The sequence below is a fragment of the Leuresthes tenuis genome, unplaced genomic scaffold (assembly GCF_036924035.1).
Source record: "Leuresthes tenuis unplaced genomic scaffold, fLeuTen1.0.hap1 SCAF_22, whole genome shotgun sequence".
NCBI lineage: Eukaryota > Metazoa > Chordata > Actinopteri > Atheriniformes > Atherinopsidae > Leuresthes > Leuresthes tenuis.
Genome location: NW_027325376.1, coordinates 25,137,865 through 25,155,022, shown reverse-complemented (window position 1 = coordinate 25,155,022; position 17,158 = coordinate 25,137,865). Strand labels below are relative to the sequence as shown.

The window sequence follows — 17,158 nt, the reverse complement described above, 5'->3', positions numbered from 1 at the left end:
ATACCAGACATGCAATGTTGCTTTAATTACACATTAACTTAATATATATGCAAGACATTTTTATTTAGCCAATATGACCTATTTAAAAAAAAAACTACTGAGTGGGATTTTCTTGTTAGTAGCATTTTGGTTTTAATTGCTTTTACTGCCTGATTAATTTAATTTATACCATTTGACCATATACCAGAAGACTCAGCACACAGGTGACGGTTTTAAATTTTTAATCATAACAAAAAAGTGAGGAAAAAAGACAGAATAAGAAACTGAGGTTAGTCCATGATGACATTACAAGAATATGGAGATTTTTGAAGCCTCATATTTATTACAACAATCGAAATCTATTTAAAAAAAAAATCGCAACACAAAGTTTTTCTTTAAAAAAGAAAAAAGCTTTTTCAAGTTTTCCCCATTTTATCTATAAACCAAAATTAAAAAAAAAAAAAAAAGGTGAAGCCATTTTGATCCATATTTGCTAGAAGTAGACAAAGAAAGCACTCTGCACTTACATTTGATCGTCCGTTCCTTCAAATATATGCGGTAACGCTGGAACTTCCACTGACACATATAGAATACAATGCACATAGTTAATCATTAGAAACTGCTTACCAAAATTAAAGTTTGAGTAACATGGACTCACCTTTACACATGCATCTTGCACTAATTTAATATCAAGTGTATATTAACATGTATCTCCTTTCAAAAGAGCGAAAATTAATATGTTACTATACCATGATAGGAACCAGATTGTAAGTAAACCCAGTACTTGCACTTACACAAAAACTAAAATATCTCAGAACTGCACAAATACCACAACAGGTAAAATGGGAAAAGGTTAACTGAGCCATTAATTGGACTGCACTTAAGCTTAACCTGGGATTGGATCAAAGTATTTTATAAATCCTATCACACCGAGTTCTACTTGTTGTCTATTGTAATAGGAAGGGTTGATTGTAATCTTGGCCATTGCTGCTCACCCACAGATTTGTCATACACAAAGGGCTGACTTTGACTTCAGATAGCAGCAATGAGATAGACTCTTCTTTTTAAATTTTAGTCATTCCAGTGGCGCTGACGCTATCCTATCTGGTTAATGTTAGTCAGCTCTTAGCAAGCTGTTGTAGACAAGGATTAGTATGTATATCGTGCCCGCTCAGCGCCGGGATCCCGCAAATGGTCATAGGCAGAACTTCTTGGGAGAGCGGACACCGGTGAAAGGCGCGAACGCTCATATGCATATCCACCCGCTTCACCAGCAACTCTCCGTATCGGACTCCGGTCACGTGCGTAGTATGTGGAGACAGGGGCTGGTGGAGGAGGGAGGGGAGGACACTCGTATGGATCGATGCTAGAGGGGGGCAGACGTTCCCTCATAGCTGCAGAGGAGGATGTTGTTGGAGCAGGCAAGGGAACACCACGACGTTCCTCGAAATAACTGCCTCCATAAGAATTGGCCCTGTACTTCTCATAGTAGTCCACGACCCCGTACGGATCCCTTTCCTCATAAGGCGACCGTCGCATCGAGAAGGCTGGTACCGCGCCATAGACTGAATCGCTGCTCCTGTATGCCGCCTCGCTGCCATACATCCGAGGCATGCTATGATCCGCAACAGCATTTATGCCGTAACCTGGGTGTTGCCCATATCTCATTGCACCCTCAAAGCCTGCACCTCCTCTGTAACCTGCAATGCTGCTGCTGTGACCAGAACCCCGGGACAAACCATGTACATAGGCGCCACCATAATCTGGATCACCACCGAAGTCCGGATAACCCCGACTTCGACCACGCCCACCAAAACTCGAGGCATCATATCCATCAGATTGTGGCTCTGAGCCGTTTCTGTGGTAGCCATTTTGGTCTAGAGGACATTCTTTGGACCAGTGGCCTTCCTGCCCGCAACGATAACAACCCGATCTGTCTCCCATTCCCGGCGCAGTACGCAGGCGGCTAGTCGAAAGCTTCACGCTCATCAGTTTGCCTTAAAAAGAGAAGACTCAATAAGGACTTTTGCCTGCACTTAATATAAATTACACATTTGACATTTCCTGTTTGGCATGTAGTCTCAAGTCTCCCATACCACTAGTCTGTTTAAAAGCTGCATTATACTCCTAAAGTAGAATTAAATAAATAGTTGTTAAAGCTGAAATCCGTACCTTTCCACAGAAATTTACCCTTTCTATTGGCAAAAAGTAACTATAATAATTGTATCAGTGCCCATGTTTGGTTTGCATGAATCTCTTCTGCAGCCCGGAATTTGTGAATGACTGAACAAACGTGGACATGTGTATCCATTTTGATTAATATCTTGCCTCTAAATGCACAAGGTACAGTTGTGGCTTATCATTCTTTATTTCCATTGATAAACTGACTATAATTGGTTTAACAGACAAAACAGGTACTGAAAGGATGTGTCTCTCAAAAACTCAAATTTGTGCCAAACATATGGTCTGAAATTACCAATGAAATTACGGATAACAGCTTTAAAATATTGCTGAATCTTTTTTGTTTTGTTATTTTTAGCTCGACTTTGCCTGTTCTTTTTACTCACCTGTTTTCCATCCATGACTTACCTGTTAATTCACAAGAACAGAGTATTGTTGATACTATTTCATTAATCTAACTGAAACTCCCAATCAAGCCCAGCCCAAGAGTTCACCTTTAAAAGCTGTGTTGTCCAACTGATTAATAGCCTCCAGGGCATCCTCCATTCGCTCCATGTGAACAAAAGCATAGTTTTTTACGATGTCACACTCCAGAACAGCACCAAACTCTTCAAACTTGGCCCTCAGCTCCTGATTGGTACATGCAATGTTTCCAACATGTAGTTTTGTAGATCCTCTTGACTTCCCACGACTCAATTCAACATTGAGGGGCTGACCATTTAGCTCATACTGATGAAGGTTGCGGATAGCCTCTTCTGCCTCCGCTTTGTCATCCATGTGCACAAAACCAAAGTTCTTGACAATGGAGCATTCTGCAATCTTGCCATATTGGGAGAAAAGAGAGCGAAGTTCATCCGATGTAGTGTCTGGTGACAAGTTCCCAATGAATATTTTCACCATTGTTGAGCCTCCACGTCACTATGGAAGAATTAATCAAAACATTATTCCCATATTTCCTCTTTTGATTCAACAGCATCCTTAAACAAAATATTATATCCAGAAAACTTGATCCTGGATTGTCATTTACAAGGCTTCATCCACAATTTGTGATGTGTTGATAACTTATAACAACGAATAACCAATGGAGAACCACAGTTCACAGTTGGTCTTCACGAGCCTTAACTAAAATATGTTTAAAGATATCATTTGGAAATTAAGAAACAGACGACGTGTGGCATAAGGTTGTAACCCCGTATCCCCAGTAACAATTGAAGGAATATGAGAGCAAAATTAATTAGATCAGTTTTAATAAAGTTCACAAACAAATGGCTTATGACAATCGTAGTTTCATTGTTTAGTTTTCCCACTGTAGATGGAAAAATACATCTTTATCTTGGTGCAAATCAAAGCACCCCAAATGCACTGAATAGTATATGAAGGTAATCATTTGCTAAATTGAAAAAACGCTGAGAACTAATCTTTTCGCTGAAAAGAACTATCCAACTTGCTCGCTTGAAATTCCCGTGGATTTTCTTCCCTTTTGCAGAACACGGAGCGCACCGTAGCTCGACAGCTATCTGTTAGCTACAAAGTGGACTAAAGCAACTTTAGGCTTATAGGTTGGCTTGTCAGAATAGTGATAAGAGTGTACGAGTATGCTTTACTATGTGAAGTTCTGTTCAATAATAAAGATAGGCAACCAATTTCTTAACGTGCATATGTAATGGCCTATCTAATCCAAGTTGCATGCCTTTAGCATGGGATTTTTAGCATAGCCTATCGATGCATTCTCAACGACCAATAATGGTATCATTTCGCTAGAACCTGCGGTGCGTTTGGGTTATTTTGCTAGCTAATGCCTTCAGGTCGTGCTCATCTAGAGATAGCAGAATTCATACCTGTGAGCTTCAGCCTGAATCTTGACCCTCGGCGAATGAAATGGCGACTGAAGCGTTATTGACTGACGTTACACCAAACTATCTTGCGGTCGTGATCAGACAACGCCACGGCAAAGACATGTTGCTAACTCTGTTAGCACCGTTTTCAGGAAAAAAATTAGCTCGATGCTACGCATGCGTATCCGGACGACAAAGAATTAAGGAAATCAAAGAAACAGACGTGGAATCTCATGACATATTACGTTTATAAACTCTACAGTCACAACTCCTGAATCTTAACAACTCGATAGCATTTCAGCTTAGAGTTAACCGTCTAACAACTTCTAACTAAAGTTACAAAAAAGCTATTAAAGCTGTTTGTATAACTAGGGTTCAGTAACTCTCAAACACGTTGTTGCGATGCCCGAAGATCTATTTAGGAACGAGAAATCACACACAACAAAACAGCTTAAAATTGTGTGGTACGTTATAGTTCCATGTGTCATTGTTCCTTTCTCTCAATTTTAATTGCTCTGATATGGTATATTTCCCACTGCACAGCAACCACATAACAGTATCATGAAATAGGTTTTCAATAAAAAACTGAATCAAGTGTCACTGCAATCATTTTGACTTTATTAAAAATATGAACTTCAGATTTTTAACGTATGCAGATATTCTTACAGCTGGTATGAAAAATACAAACTTCAAATCCATCTATATGTAAATAATCAGCACATTGAACAGGAAAAAAAGTGCCTGCTGCAGGCCAAGCCCAGAATTAATCCTCATATTCCTTTATCTGCTGCCTATGCTGCATTACAGGGCCATTATTCTCAGACTAAAATAAAAGACATAGCCATAACGGATTACTTTCAGTCACCAGCCAAAAAATATATATAAATCAATTAGAAAATGTTTTATTTAGCTGTGCAATGCATAACAGCTACTATCTTTATTTTGTATTGTCCAACTTTTTTAAGAAAAAAAGTTTGACATAAGGTAAGCAAAAAAAAAAAAGAAAAGAAAACCTTGAGAAGAAATGTCAAATTTGTATTCTGTTGATACGTTAAAATCAAAAGACAAAAAAAAAAAGTGCCTGGAATGTTCGAGACCATCTTACTTTAAATTTGAACTTAAACCGAGTCCAACAGAATACTCAGCCATATGGACATAGATTTCTCCATCGCCGTCTTTCCAGCAAATCATAGTCCGCCATGTGTGGTGAGGATGTTGAAGGTTTTCACTCCTAACCAACTGCTCACTTTTTGGTTTACTCTTTTGTGCACAGGGGAAGCAAAATCATGTTTTAACTAAAAAGATCATCATGGGTCAATGAATGTTTGTAACAAGAGTTTGTCAAACATTTCCTTTCTTACACATTCATGTTACCAACTAAGATGACACCAAGTAGGGAATAAGACTCTTTTGCACTACAATCAACTGATGCCCCTCTTCCCATATACAAAAAAAATCAGACAGTGAAGCAAGAACACTTCAAAAAAAAAAAAAAAAAAAAACAGAAGCAGGACTAATAGCATTTATAGATTTTTACCATATGCTTCACATGAGAAAAAGGTAAGAAACAAGACAGCTGAAAACCTGCAGAGCAAGTGAAATAATCCTTGTGTTATACACCATAAATCTTAAACAGTGCAGTTCACTTCCACCCTTTTCAAAAAGTCATCTTTTTGAACTACTGATGGGATGATTCATCTGCAGGCAGCTGGCATCTCAGGTGCCTGGAAGATGCTGATCATTTCTACTTCCCATATTTTTTGTTGCACATCACAGAGAGATGGAATCAAGTAGAAATGGTGGAAAAGAAAAAGTCTTGTAGTTCACAGACCTAGAAAGAGAGCAAAGAATTCCTTTTTCAGAAACAGGGTTCAAAAACCCATTATTTCCTGTACAGCTCTAAAAGTTTCAGTGCATTGAAAATTCAAGTTCCAGTGAATTTTGAATTCCTAGTGCCCAAAGAACAATATTTTACAGCAAAATATCTACATAAAGGGTTAGATTTATACCATTGCTCACCTTGGCACCATGGGTTTAGTAAGGTGCATAATGATCCTTGGGTCGAGAAACAGCATAAGAGCCTGTGGAGGCAGACACCGGAGACAGCCGTGTTCGTTCATAAGCATACCCTGCTGAGGAGACTGGTACTTGTCTAATTGGGCTGCGCTCTCGTGCGTAGTATGCAGCGGCTGATGAAGGTGGAGGCAATGGCCGACGGTCATATGGCTCTAAACTGGATGAGAGCTTTGAGATGGAGGAAGGTGGGGGTGGAGGAGGGGGGAGATAGGACATACGACCGTCCTCGAAGTAGCTTGAGCCATAAGGGCGAGCTCTGTATTTTTCATAATAATCAGCACTGCTGTAGAGATGCTCGTGATCATAAGGTGATGACCTGTCAGCAAATGAGCCAACTGCTCTGCTGGCAAACCGATCCTCCAGTTCGGGGGTGTAGCTGCTAAGCCTATGAGGGGGAGGTGGCAACCCACCAACGTAACTAGCTCGACTATATAGAGAGCTACTCATGTAATCAGCTGCTGGAGGCGAGGCCATCCCATAGCTGGCCCTGCCATAACCTGGGGGACCACGTGGGGGCCCCCGCCCGCTGCGACCTCTTGTGACGTCACCGTGGCTACTGTTCCGACCGACTGGACAGTCTTTCGACCAATGACCATGTTTCCCACAGACAAAGCAGCCAGTATGATCTCCCATTCCTGGGGCAGTGCGAAGCCGACTGGTGGACAGCTGTACATTCATCAGCTTGCCTTGTAAGGAGAGAGAAGACACGCATGAGACCATGTGGCTCTGACACGAAAAGGGTCTTACCGATTATAACATGTTAAAGGAAATTGACCGATAAAGACTGCGATGGGAGATAATATGCAGCACCAGGCGCAGGTAGTTTTTTTTGTCTCTGCCTAGTCCCCAATGACAATGCCACCGGTTATAAAAAAAAAAAAAAGATATTGCCAAATTTGTTTACTTTCAGTCCACCTAGTGAATCAAGGCAAAGATTTTCCATTCTGTTTCTGTGGGAAAATGCCAGCTAGAGGACTTTACTTGTCACGAAAGCTCTATGGAGACCACAGACTCCAAACTCAAGACAGAAAGACAACTAGCTTTCCCCTGCCCAAGAGTTCACCTTTGAAGGCTGTGTTGTCCAGCTTATTGATGGCATCCATGGCATCCTCCATTTTTTCCATGTGAACAAAGGCATAGTCCTTAACTATGTCACACTCCACCACGGTTCCAAACTCTTCAAACTTGGCCCGCAGAAGTTCACTAGTCACCCCTTCACCGAGGTTGCTGACATGTAGTTTAGTAGTTGACTTCGGCCTGCCTTTGCTCAGCTCGACATTCATGCACCAGCCATTCAGCTGGTGCTGGTGGAGGTTTTTAATGGACTCCTCTGCTTCAGACAGATTGCTCATGTGTACAAAACCATAGTTTTTGACAACGTCACATTCTGTGACTTTGCCATATTTCTCAAAGAGTTCTCGTAGCTCCTCAGCAGTGGTATTGCAGGCAAGGTTGCCAATAAAAATTTTCACCATGATGAAGTTCCGTATATTCTAGAAGAATTAGAAAAAAATCATCAATTATTCCTCAATAACCACAGCCAACATATGATAATCACTTTAAAAGGGTTAACACAAAGTTCATCCCCACAAATAATTAAGCTGGGAGAAACAACATGATCAGCAGTCACTTTTATTTACATACATTCAGCTAAATACGTGATACATACCGAGTCCTACAAGTTATTTCCCCCGCTTAGATTGTTACACAGATGTGCAGATCCAATCAAGTTTTGTTTTGTTCATCCAACCATATGCGGACTGCTCTGAACTAGGTCAATGTATCTGAACTCGGATTTTGTTAAATGTGTATTTTCTGTGTATTTGAACAAAGAATCAAATGTATAACACGCCAGAAATGTAAAAAGGTGGGCGAATCCAACACGGGCGATCCTGCATGGGAGGACTTTTAAATCGAGCCAATGATATTTAAGCCTAATGAACATTTAGTAAATGACATTAATGGTAAGCTTGATTATCTATTGTACATAAACTATATTACATTTCTGATTAGTGTTATATTCAGTACCACCACATCAACCGCTTTCACGCGTATGCTATGTAAACACGAGCCCGACGTAACGCTACGGGGCTAACTTGCTAACGCCAGAGCCTTGCGCGTTTTGTAGTTTTGTTGCCTTGTTTAAATAATAAGGACACATAATAATTACATTAAGTGCACAATTCAGTTTTCACGTGAAATAAATTGTAATCAATCTAATATTCTCCAATCCAAAGAGTTAAGCTAATATTAGCTAGCAATCAAGGAGGTCGCTGTTTGGCCTCTTTATGCCCATATCTTGTCATAAGCCATCTATTTCTTGCGGAGCAACACTTGTGAATCAGCACTCTCCTGCTATATAGGTCAATTTCACGTCTTAGCCATTTAACGTGTCACTTACCTTTTAAACGACGTAGGCCCAGATATTAATGAATGAAACGTGAAATGGCTCTACTACACCCGAGTCCCGTTCTTCTTCTTTTCTATTCAGGCTTATTGATGCATTACCGCCACCCTCTGCTGTGTGTGAATCCGACCACACAGCCAAAGATCGGATAAGCCTCACAATGTCAACTCAATTATTTTTTTAATTCAGTCGGATATTGAGTTCAAAGATTACATTAATTTGGTGGACAATCTACATAGTTAAGTATCATCCATCATCATGAAAGTAATTAAGAAACTGTTGTTATCAGACAGTTACTGAACACATCTCAAGACCCACTGCAGTTTGTTTTTTGCTCTGAGGTCAAATACCATAATTTACCTTCTTCAAAGCAGGCGATTTGTAATAATCATCATCTTTGATTTCTCAAATACTTTCATCATGAAACCACTGTGTGAGATGTCCCAGAAGATGCATTTAGACACCCACTTGAGTGCTTTGTTGCACTGTGTGGGAAAAAAAAATCTGAATATGACCAATGCAGTGGTTGTGGATTTTAGCATCGCTAAGCTGAACAGAATTTCAATCCTGGGAGAAGAGGTGGTAGAGGACTATCTATCTATCTATCTATCTATCTATCTATCTATCTATCTATCTATCTATCTATCTATCTATCTATCTATCTATCTATCTATCTCTCTATCTCTCTCTCTCTCTCTCTCTCTCTCTCTCTCTCTCTCTCTCTCTCTCTCTCTCTCTCTCTCTCTCTCTCTCTCTCTCTCTCTTCTGGAAGAACCACAGCGATAGTCAACTTTTCGAAATTGTTGCTTTTTTAAGTATGAAAAAATCTATCCAGACATTGGATAATAATTCATTTAGTATGGTAAAAAAAAATTTTAAATCTTTATTTTTAATATTACATCTGCTCCATACCATAAGAGCACACTGCACTGTTACATACAATGTTACAACATAAAATGTATTCATGACAACAACAAAAACATCACACACATATTGTGTCTCCAACGTACATCTCTGGGAAAGGTGAATGTTATTCATAGAGTTCCCTTTCCATAAATAACATAAATATAATTTCATACACACACACACTTCTAGCGTAGTGACATTTATATTTTTATCAAAAAAGCACAAGTACGGTTAAAATGCATTCCATCATGTGATGTAAATGTCCATTAATCTTTACGTAGGTTTGTTATGGAGGATGGAACAAGGAGTCATACTTTAAAAGTGTGTTTAGTATTCATAGATAACTGACAATTGAAAACTAGATACGTTACATTATGTGCCATTTTTGGTGTCAGATGAGGTCAATCCTTTCTGGCTTGTGCGATCACAACATTTAACAACTATCCAGTAAAGCACTGCACCTATTTCCATTGCAATTTTTAAAGAAATAAAGAGCAGCTCAAGAATTTTGTACAGTACTATAGTTTTCAGAATGACACAGTACTGGATAAAACGCCACATCTGAACCGTGGTATTGCTTCCACATGAAGCTGCTTGTTCAGCCTGCTGCAAATTGAAAAAGCATGATCTTAAGGAGAATTTCTTTCATTTGTCTTATAAACCCAAAACAAGTTACTCAGTATTTCTGCCCATATTTGAAGATGAAAGAAATCAATTGGTTGATAGCATACAGTTAGCACAGATGCACAGTGAAAGGTGATGCCAACTATGATTTCAACTATGATGAAATGTCCATAGTAAAAAGACACCCATTACAATAAATTACACTGAATGTTGAAACCAGGGAAATATGGGATTATAATAAGTTTAACCTTTCCATTTCAGTGATCCTAATTTCTCGATAATTCTTTTTAAAGATGTGAGGCATATGTTGAATATATATCAAGTGTGATAATACATATGTTTATCAACAGTAATCCATAATCCTTCATAAGGATCCTTCATATCACTTAATGTTTCAAGCATACGAGCTGACCAGGTCTTTTCCCCTTATTTAACATTCCAGTGCTGTGCAAGAGCTTGGTTCATTTTTGTATTGTGTGAGCTCACAAAATCAAACTCTTGAATTCCACAAAAATAGTAAATATTGACCAGTTGAGGATAAAAATCTGCTGCTGGTTCATAAATGGCGACTGAAAATAAAGTAACTGGATGGAACTCTGAATTTATGAGTACATGGGGAACTAGTAAGGGTTGAACAAAACTATTTTCTTCCTGAAATTATAACAAAGTAGAAGAGCTGTCAGCAGAGACGATGTGTGTGAGCATTTAACATTGTCTACACAATAGAATGTAAATGAGAAAACTGTATGGTCTACACATGGACTGGAAGCACTTTTAAAATGATCTGCAGACTGAATGCTGATCATTTTGTTAGCATTATGGTCACACATGACCACATTAAAAGCCTCTTACATTTTCTATTTTTGGTCCACAGGGCACAGCACACTGATTTGCACATATTTATAGAGAAGTGCACATCAGGCTACAGGAAAGCTAAGAATTCAATATAACATTGAAGCATAAATCAAACTAAAGTTTTGTGTTTTTCTCTTCCTTGCCTGTGTGTCAGTCAGTCCTATGCTGCTCGAGTGTCCCTCCTGGCCCAATGTTGTGGTTACAAGTAAAACGATCAGTAACAGTAACCGTTAAAAACACAAGTTCACGGACATGTGTGATGTGTGTCTCAAAAAACCATACTCTGACTGAAGGCCCCAGGAGACATTATTCACTGCCTGTAAGGAGCTGGTGTGGTGAGCTACTAATAATGTCTGCTGCAACTTCAGTGAAACAGGACATTGCTTCCGTTAGTAGGCCTCCTTAAGTCCTTTTTGTTGCTCAGTAGCTGTTCTCATGACCAGTCAAGATGTATAGGTTGTTCAGTGCTGAGGGGTCATCAGTTGGTGTACTTTGTAGGATGATGTCTCTGTTCAGTCAAAAAGTATATAGAGAAAAATATCTCACAGCTCACCCAAAGTGCAAAAATCAGACTCAATCACATTATATTGCTTAAAACACAACCGCCAATGCACTACTACTTATGGTGCTGTTATCACAGCTATTAATCCCTTTAAAAATCTTTGGGGGATGCTACTACTTATGTTATTGCTGGTAAGCACTACCAGCAATGACATTTTTATCCCAGCTATTGATACTGTTATTAATACTATTACTATTTGTGTAATTCTGAATGACTGATCTTGTCAGATTAGTGTTAACATACCTGTTAGTTCCCAAAACTCTGAACACTCGACTCACATCTGTAATTTCTTGTGTTACCTGTACAGGAACAATTCATTCACTTTTGTATTGACAGAAAGAAAACATGAATTTGACTAAATGATAAGCATGTCAGTCAAAGCCTGACATCAAAAACTGAAGATAATTACCTCATCCGAATGGAAACTCTTCCCTTTGAGGCCATGCTTCCAGAAAGCCAATACACTATCCTGTAAGCAGACTAATAAGACACATCACATAACTCTACTGTCAGCTAAAAAAAGGTTTTATTCACTGTTTTCCATATCATTGTCAATACCGAGTGTTTCAATTGGGAAGTCAAAGATGATCTCAGGAGCAAGTTCTTTGGATGGAAGCCCTCGCAGGTTCACAATCTTGACAGTTTCTGTCCAATGAACATCAAGATGAAAGTACAGTTTATCAAGAATCAGCATGAAAGACACTTGTAGGATTCATAGAGTGTTTTGACATGAAAGTGGCTTACTTTCTACAGCGATGAGAACAGTGTCTCGATCAAGTTGGGTTACCTGTGCAGCTCTGAGTGCTCCATTATCTGCCGATGCAGAGACAAAAATAAGTTTAGTTTAAGCTCTGAGCCTCATAACCTCTATGGAGAAATACAGTGCGTCATCATACCTGATATTGAAATAGGTGTGCCATTCAGCTCTATTATATCAAACTTTAGCTGTTGGCTGGTTGGAGGCTTCCCATAATTACACTCTCTCACCCCCACACAAAGCTGAGGAAACTCATCTGTTATGAGCACTAGCAGCTCAAATATTGGCAGAGAGTCTGGTAGCCTGATTGGTATGTGCTGTAAAAGATACATATCATCAAAAAGCAAAAAAGGCATTTAGATTCCAAAATTGTTACATGATGAATTTGGTGCATCCACATACTGGCATATATACTTGCAGATACTGGCATTTTTAGATTAATTCGAGAGGATAGGCCAAGCATTCAGTATTTTATCTGAAATCTTAATTCTCCAGATTAACACACAGTTGTAGGTTGGTGTGATTTGTTGATCTAAGGAGCAAATTATTTAAATTACTGCCCTGTCAGAGAGTTAATGTGTAAATATGATAACAGGTTATAACTCTTATACTAGTTTAACACAGCAGACAGGAGTTTGACTATAGTCTGGTAACATGTTCAACTTGTGTTGGACCCATTCGTGTTCGACACTGGCCTAATCCCTGTTGTTGCTGTTCATTTAAGACACTGGTCAGTGACCTTGTTGATGTTGCATCTGATGTTTATAACCTCAATTTTCAATTCAGTTCAGTTTAGTTAAATTCAAACAGCACCAATTAACAACTAATCTGGGAACCTTTACAGAGAAAGATGTGTGTTTTGAGGAATGAGTGGAAGGAGCAGAGTTGTTGAAAATTAAGAACACATAATATGGGAGCCATTGAAGTGTAACATATCTGCACTGACCTTAAGATGCATAAACTTCTGGAGCGGTTCATACCACAATAGTAAAACCAGGCCAGATGGAACTGCCCCACACAGAAATGTACTATCTGTGTATGGGTTTCTTGCTAGGGGAAACAAGAAAACTGTTGTTGATGTGACTACATAAAAAGAAAACAAAAAAACATGAACACTGGATATGTTCAGGAGACAGTGCAGACAATTTGGTTCAGTCTTTTCCTTCACATTGAGAGATTTTTTTCTGAAGATGCACTCTCACTGCATGAGCTGCGGAGAACGGCTGACAGGTAAACAACTGTCTAGAGCACCCAGGAGGCAGGAAATGATACAAAAAGTACTCTGTGGAAATAACTGTGGCTTCTTTGCAGAGCACTGAGAACGACGGATGAGGTTCCTGGATGACTGTTCTTGTGTTGATATCAAGACCACTTGTTTTTTAATGTATCCACAATACTGACAAACAAGTGAAAAGCAACAGGTCACCAGGAAAGAGTACGAAGAAGCAATTCTTTCCACAAAGTAAACTTGTTCACAGTTAATGCTTCAGAAGATTAGCTGCTATGCTCACACATTGTCTTTCATGCAGATTTTTCGGACATTGTACTAGAGGGCTGATGCCTCACTGAACATTTCTGAAACATTTCATGGCTACAATGTATATGTGTAAACAGCATAAAGTACATTTCAACTTACTTACCTACACTACATCTCCTACAGCCTTTAGTGTCGGGAATTTTCACAGATATGGAAAATTTTCTGAGAGGGGAGAGAATACCCAGTTCAGTAAAAGCACAAAAACTGCAACTGTCACTGAAAGCCACTATGTGTAGAATTAGTAATGTCTTACTCTTATTCACCTAAGGGGTAGTATCAAGAATTACATTATTTTTACTACTACACCTACCACACTATCATTGCTTCCGCTAACTTCCAAAATTTCTAATGGGCTTTTGTACCTGGGGTTGATCCTCTCAGTAAAGCGGTTGGTACTGAGAGACAGACTGCTGTGCTTCTTTTGCAGATGTCCTTTTTGTTCAAACAGAGCTGTCAGACTGTGGGAATAAAGCTGGGACGACTTTCCTGCAGAATGGACACTTATTTACAGCAGCATATAAAATGCAACATATTTTGTTCTTTGCCAAATCCATTATTCAAAGAGGTAATCTACCTGATACAGACATAAGCACATTGTTCATAACATAGAGCCATGTACATCGCTGAGGCAGCAGCTGTGGAAAGAAAGAAGACAAACAGAACAGGCCACTGAGTCTAGCTTAGACATTTAGTGTACACAGATACAGACCTGATAAAGAAATATTATTGTTCTCAAGTAATACCTCAGACCTCCTTCTTTGTGATTTTTATTGCGTTTTCCTATCAGTTTAAATATGACTTTGATAAGTTGCAACATTATGAACATGTCTCTCCACAGTACCCTAAAAAAACACTTTATTGGATTTTTTTCCCAGTCAGAGATGGGAAATCAATACCAGACCCACATTTTACAAAACTCTACAAAAATACTGTAAATATCTAAATAATTTATTCCATGAGCCCTCATCTTACCTTCTCTAATGTATCCTCATGAAGCTCATTAAGGTTCAATGTGTAGATGCCCTCCTCAGCCCCAAGTATAAGATACTGATCTATATAGAAAAAGCATTTGTTAAAGAGTGATTTAAAAAAGTCATTTTCTATTGAGGTATTTTAATATAGCTGTTAATTTAAAAGCTGTTAACAACTCAAACCTGTTCCTGAAAGGTGTCCAGCAAAACCCACTTTATCTGCTTTGAATAAAAAAAACCCACCATTAGAGTTTCAGCACACAAAGAGTCTTCTTACCTCTTGTTTTGGGAAAAATCCAAGTGACAGCACAGTGGATTTTTAGGGGACAGCCATTGAACACTTTGGAGAAACAGGCTCCCATCTAAAGAACCAGCAGAGCAACCAAATCACTAACTGTCTGAAACCATTAGAGTGATCTTACACAATAGTATAGTATCCACAGTAGTAGTATAGTATCCAAATAGTATAATTTCCAACAAAACAAATCAGATACTAATTGTTACAACAACTGTATTATTTTCTTGCATTCAAAGCTGCAGAATGTTATTTTGCACTTCTGACTACAAATGATAGAAAGCAGAAAATGGTTGCAGGGATTTCCATATCTACCAAGTTTATCTGGAAGGGGAATATAATAAATTGAGATAGATTGGTGCAGCCACTAAAAACATCAGTATGTGCAACATAAGGAAATGCATCTTGTTAGTCATGAGAGCATTGCTGTTTTATTGCGGTCACATGCCATTAGAATCCAAACTTACATGGACTTGAGGGGTGGGAGGAAGTCCATGACAATCAGCTCTCTAGAAATTATAAAGGTTACACATAACAAAACAAAGGGAGCAATAAAAACTATAGCTATTTACAAGTCAACGTCCGGAATGGTTTATTTGTTCTATGATTTGTCTTACAAAAAAGAAAAATGTAGAAAGGTGTACTTTTTAGGGGTTCAAACAGACTCATTAGGGAGTTATTAGGTTAGCAAATCACCCAAGCTTACTGATGCTTACTTCTGATTAGAAAAAACATGTTGAATTAACTCACAGAGTCCTCTGTTTTTCTCCTCAGTGTGCTCCACTCAGGTGATAGAGGCGTATCTCTTTTTGGAGATGAAACAGTGGTAACCATCCTCTTCTCTGGGTTTACAGTGTCCTCTGAAGACAGGCATGGATCACTGCAGCGCTGTCTGATGTCTTGTGTCGCTGAACACCTGGCCAAGACTTCTTCGAAAAAAAATATACAAAGAAACTTGGAATTTTTTTTCTAGGACTTATACTGTCAACTTGAAGTCTACACCCTCTGATGAAGTCAACATGGCTAGACTGAATTTCTTAATTGTTTATGAATACCAAAACAAAATTATATTGCTGCCATTGTAAAAAAAAAAAAAAAAGATAATTTACTCAAAGAAAAAGTAAATACTGCCCCAACTGATTTCAAAGAAAAATGCACATTCCACCACAGACTGAAAGGATTTATGCAACATCTATCCATTTTCTATACCCACTTAATACAATTTAGGGTTGTGGGGTGCCTAGAGCCTATCCCAGTGGTCATCGGGCAAGAGGCGGGGTACACCCTGGACAGATCACCAGTCCATCACAGGGCCACACAAAGACAAATGAGACAAACAACCATGCACGCTCCCACTCACTCCTAGGGACAGTTTAGAGTCACCAATTAACCTAACATGCATGTTTTTGGATGGTGGGAGGAAGCTGGAGAACCCAGAGAGAATCTACGCATACACAATGAGAACATGCAAACTCCACAAAGAAGGGTCCCAGCTGGGAATTGACCTAGAACTCTCTTGCTGTGAGGTGACGATGCTAACCATCACACCACGTGTAGCCCGATTTATGCAACATCTTGCTGCAAACATTCAGTGATCTGGGTTCGCTCAAAAAATAGTCTCATCTGTCCCCACTTGTATACAGGATAAGTCTTGCATTTCCAGTCCAGGCTGGTGTCCAAGTGAATACCCAGGTATCATCAGACATGTGTATGTACTTGGTTTTCGCCTGGTTGCACCCATTTTCTATCACTGAGTAGCAAAAAGATAGCTGGCTAAATGGCTGGAGACTTTGATTGGCTGGAAAACACCGAAGGCATGTCTTGAAAACTGAGAAACCACACAAATGATAAACTATTTAGGATATCTCATTTATAGTCTGTGTTACTGCAATGTTTTAGCAAAAAAATATGTAACGATGTTTCTTCTGGTCTGTATTTTGTGACACAAGTAAACAGAGCTGATGTGTGATGGAATGTTAGGAGTAGTGTGCTGCACCCGTAGTAGAGCTGGAGTCGCCTGTGATGGCAGAGTCCGGACCAAGCGTGCAGCTCGGTCTCAGCGTCAGGTCTCTGTCTTCTGTCTTGGAAGTCAATGAGCTGAAGGCTGGTAAGGAAGCTGTAGAAGGACTGAACATACCACTTTTCCTACCTCCCTGAAAAACACCAGCATATA

The 17,158-nt window shown here is 39.2% G+C and overlaps 3 protein-coding genes and 1 pseudogene across 10 annotated transcripts in view; all 4 read right to left on the bottom strand.

The window, feature by feature from the left end:
- Nucleotides 1-147: 147 nt before the first annotated feature.
- Nucleotides 148-4,178, bottom strand: LOC140281922 (RNA-binding protein 4.1-like). 2 transcript variants are annotated; one of them, XM_072376433.1, is made up of 3 exons: nt 3,999-4,173; nt 2,655-3,078; nt 148-1,976 (listed from the first exon to the last, which is right to left on the bottom strand). In XM_072376433.1, the coding sequence occupies exons 2-3, from the start codon at nt 3,058-3,060 to the stop codon at nt 1,129-1,131; spliced, it is 1,254 nt and encodes a 417-aa protein (XP_072232534.1). In that variant the 5' UTR covers nt 3,061-3,078; nt 3,999-4,173; the 3' UTR covers nt 148-1,128. The 2 variants fall into 2 exon arrangements, with proteins under 2 accessions (XP_072232534.1, XP_072232535.1); XM_072376434.1 differs by having other exon boundaries at nt 1,883-2,568; nt 3,999-4,178.
- Nucleotides 4,179-4,989: 811 nt separating this feature from the next.
- On the bottom strand, nt 4,990-6,888 carry LOC140282053 (RNA-binding protein 4.1-like). The gene is made up of 2 exons (XM_072376602.1): nt 6,015-6,888; nt 4,990-5,826 (listed from the first exon to the last, which is right to left on the bottom strand). Exon 1 carries the CDS (start codon nt 6,789-6,791, stop codon nt 6,030-6,032), a length of 762 nt encoding a protein of 253 aa, XP_072232703.1. The 5' UTR covers nt 6,792-6,888; the 3' UTR covers nt 4,990-5,826; nt 6,015-6,029.
- A 75-nt stretch (nt 6,889-6,963) lies between these two features.
- On the bottom strand, nt 6,964-8,572 carry LOC140282054 (RNA-binding protein 4.1 pseudogene; annotated as a pseudogene).
- A 771-nt stretch (nt 8,573-9,343) lies between these two features.
- map4k2 (mitogen-activated protein kinase kinase kinase kinase 2) overlaps nt 9,344-17,158 on the bottom strand; it is a 41,110-nt gene continuing 33,295 nt past the window's right edge. For 4 of the 7 annotated variants that reach the window (XM_072375835.1, XM_072375837.1, XM_072375836.1 and 1 more), the window contains 15 exons: nt 16,982-17,138; nt 15,736-15,911; nt 15,453-15,494; nt 14,968-15,052; nt 14,692-14,771; nt 14,294-14,354; nt 14,082-14,205; nt 13,823-13,881; nt 13,129-13,232; nt 12,322-12,499; nt 12,170-12,238; nt 11,984-12,070; nt 11,835-11,905; nt 11,669-11,724; nt 9,344-11,371 (listed from right to left, as the gene is read on the bottom strand). In XM_072375835.1, the coding sequence (XP_072231936.1) occupies nt 11,284-11,371; nt 11,669-11,724; nt 11,835-11,905; nt 11,984-12,070; nt 12,170-12,238; nt 12,322-12,499; nt 13,129-13,232; nt 13,823-13,881; nt 14,082-14,205; nt 14,294-14,354; nt 14,692-14,771; nt 14,968-15,052; nt 15,453-15,494; nt 15,736-15,911; nt 16,982-17,138 (1,437 nt within the window). In that variant the 3' untranslated portion in view covers nt 9,344-11,283. The remainder of the gene's footprint in view (nt 11,372-11,668; nt 11,725-11,834; nt 11,906-11,983; nt 12,071-12,169; nt 12,239-12,321; nt 12,500-13,128; nt 13,233-13,822; nt 13,882-14,081; nt 14,206-14,293; nt 14,355-14,691; nt 14,772-14,967; nt 15,053-15,452; nt 15,495-15,735; nt 15,912-16,981; nt 17,139-17,158) is intronic. The other 3 variants (XM_072375839.1, XM_072375841.1, XM_072375840.1) reach the window with 2 other exon arrangements.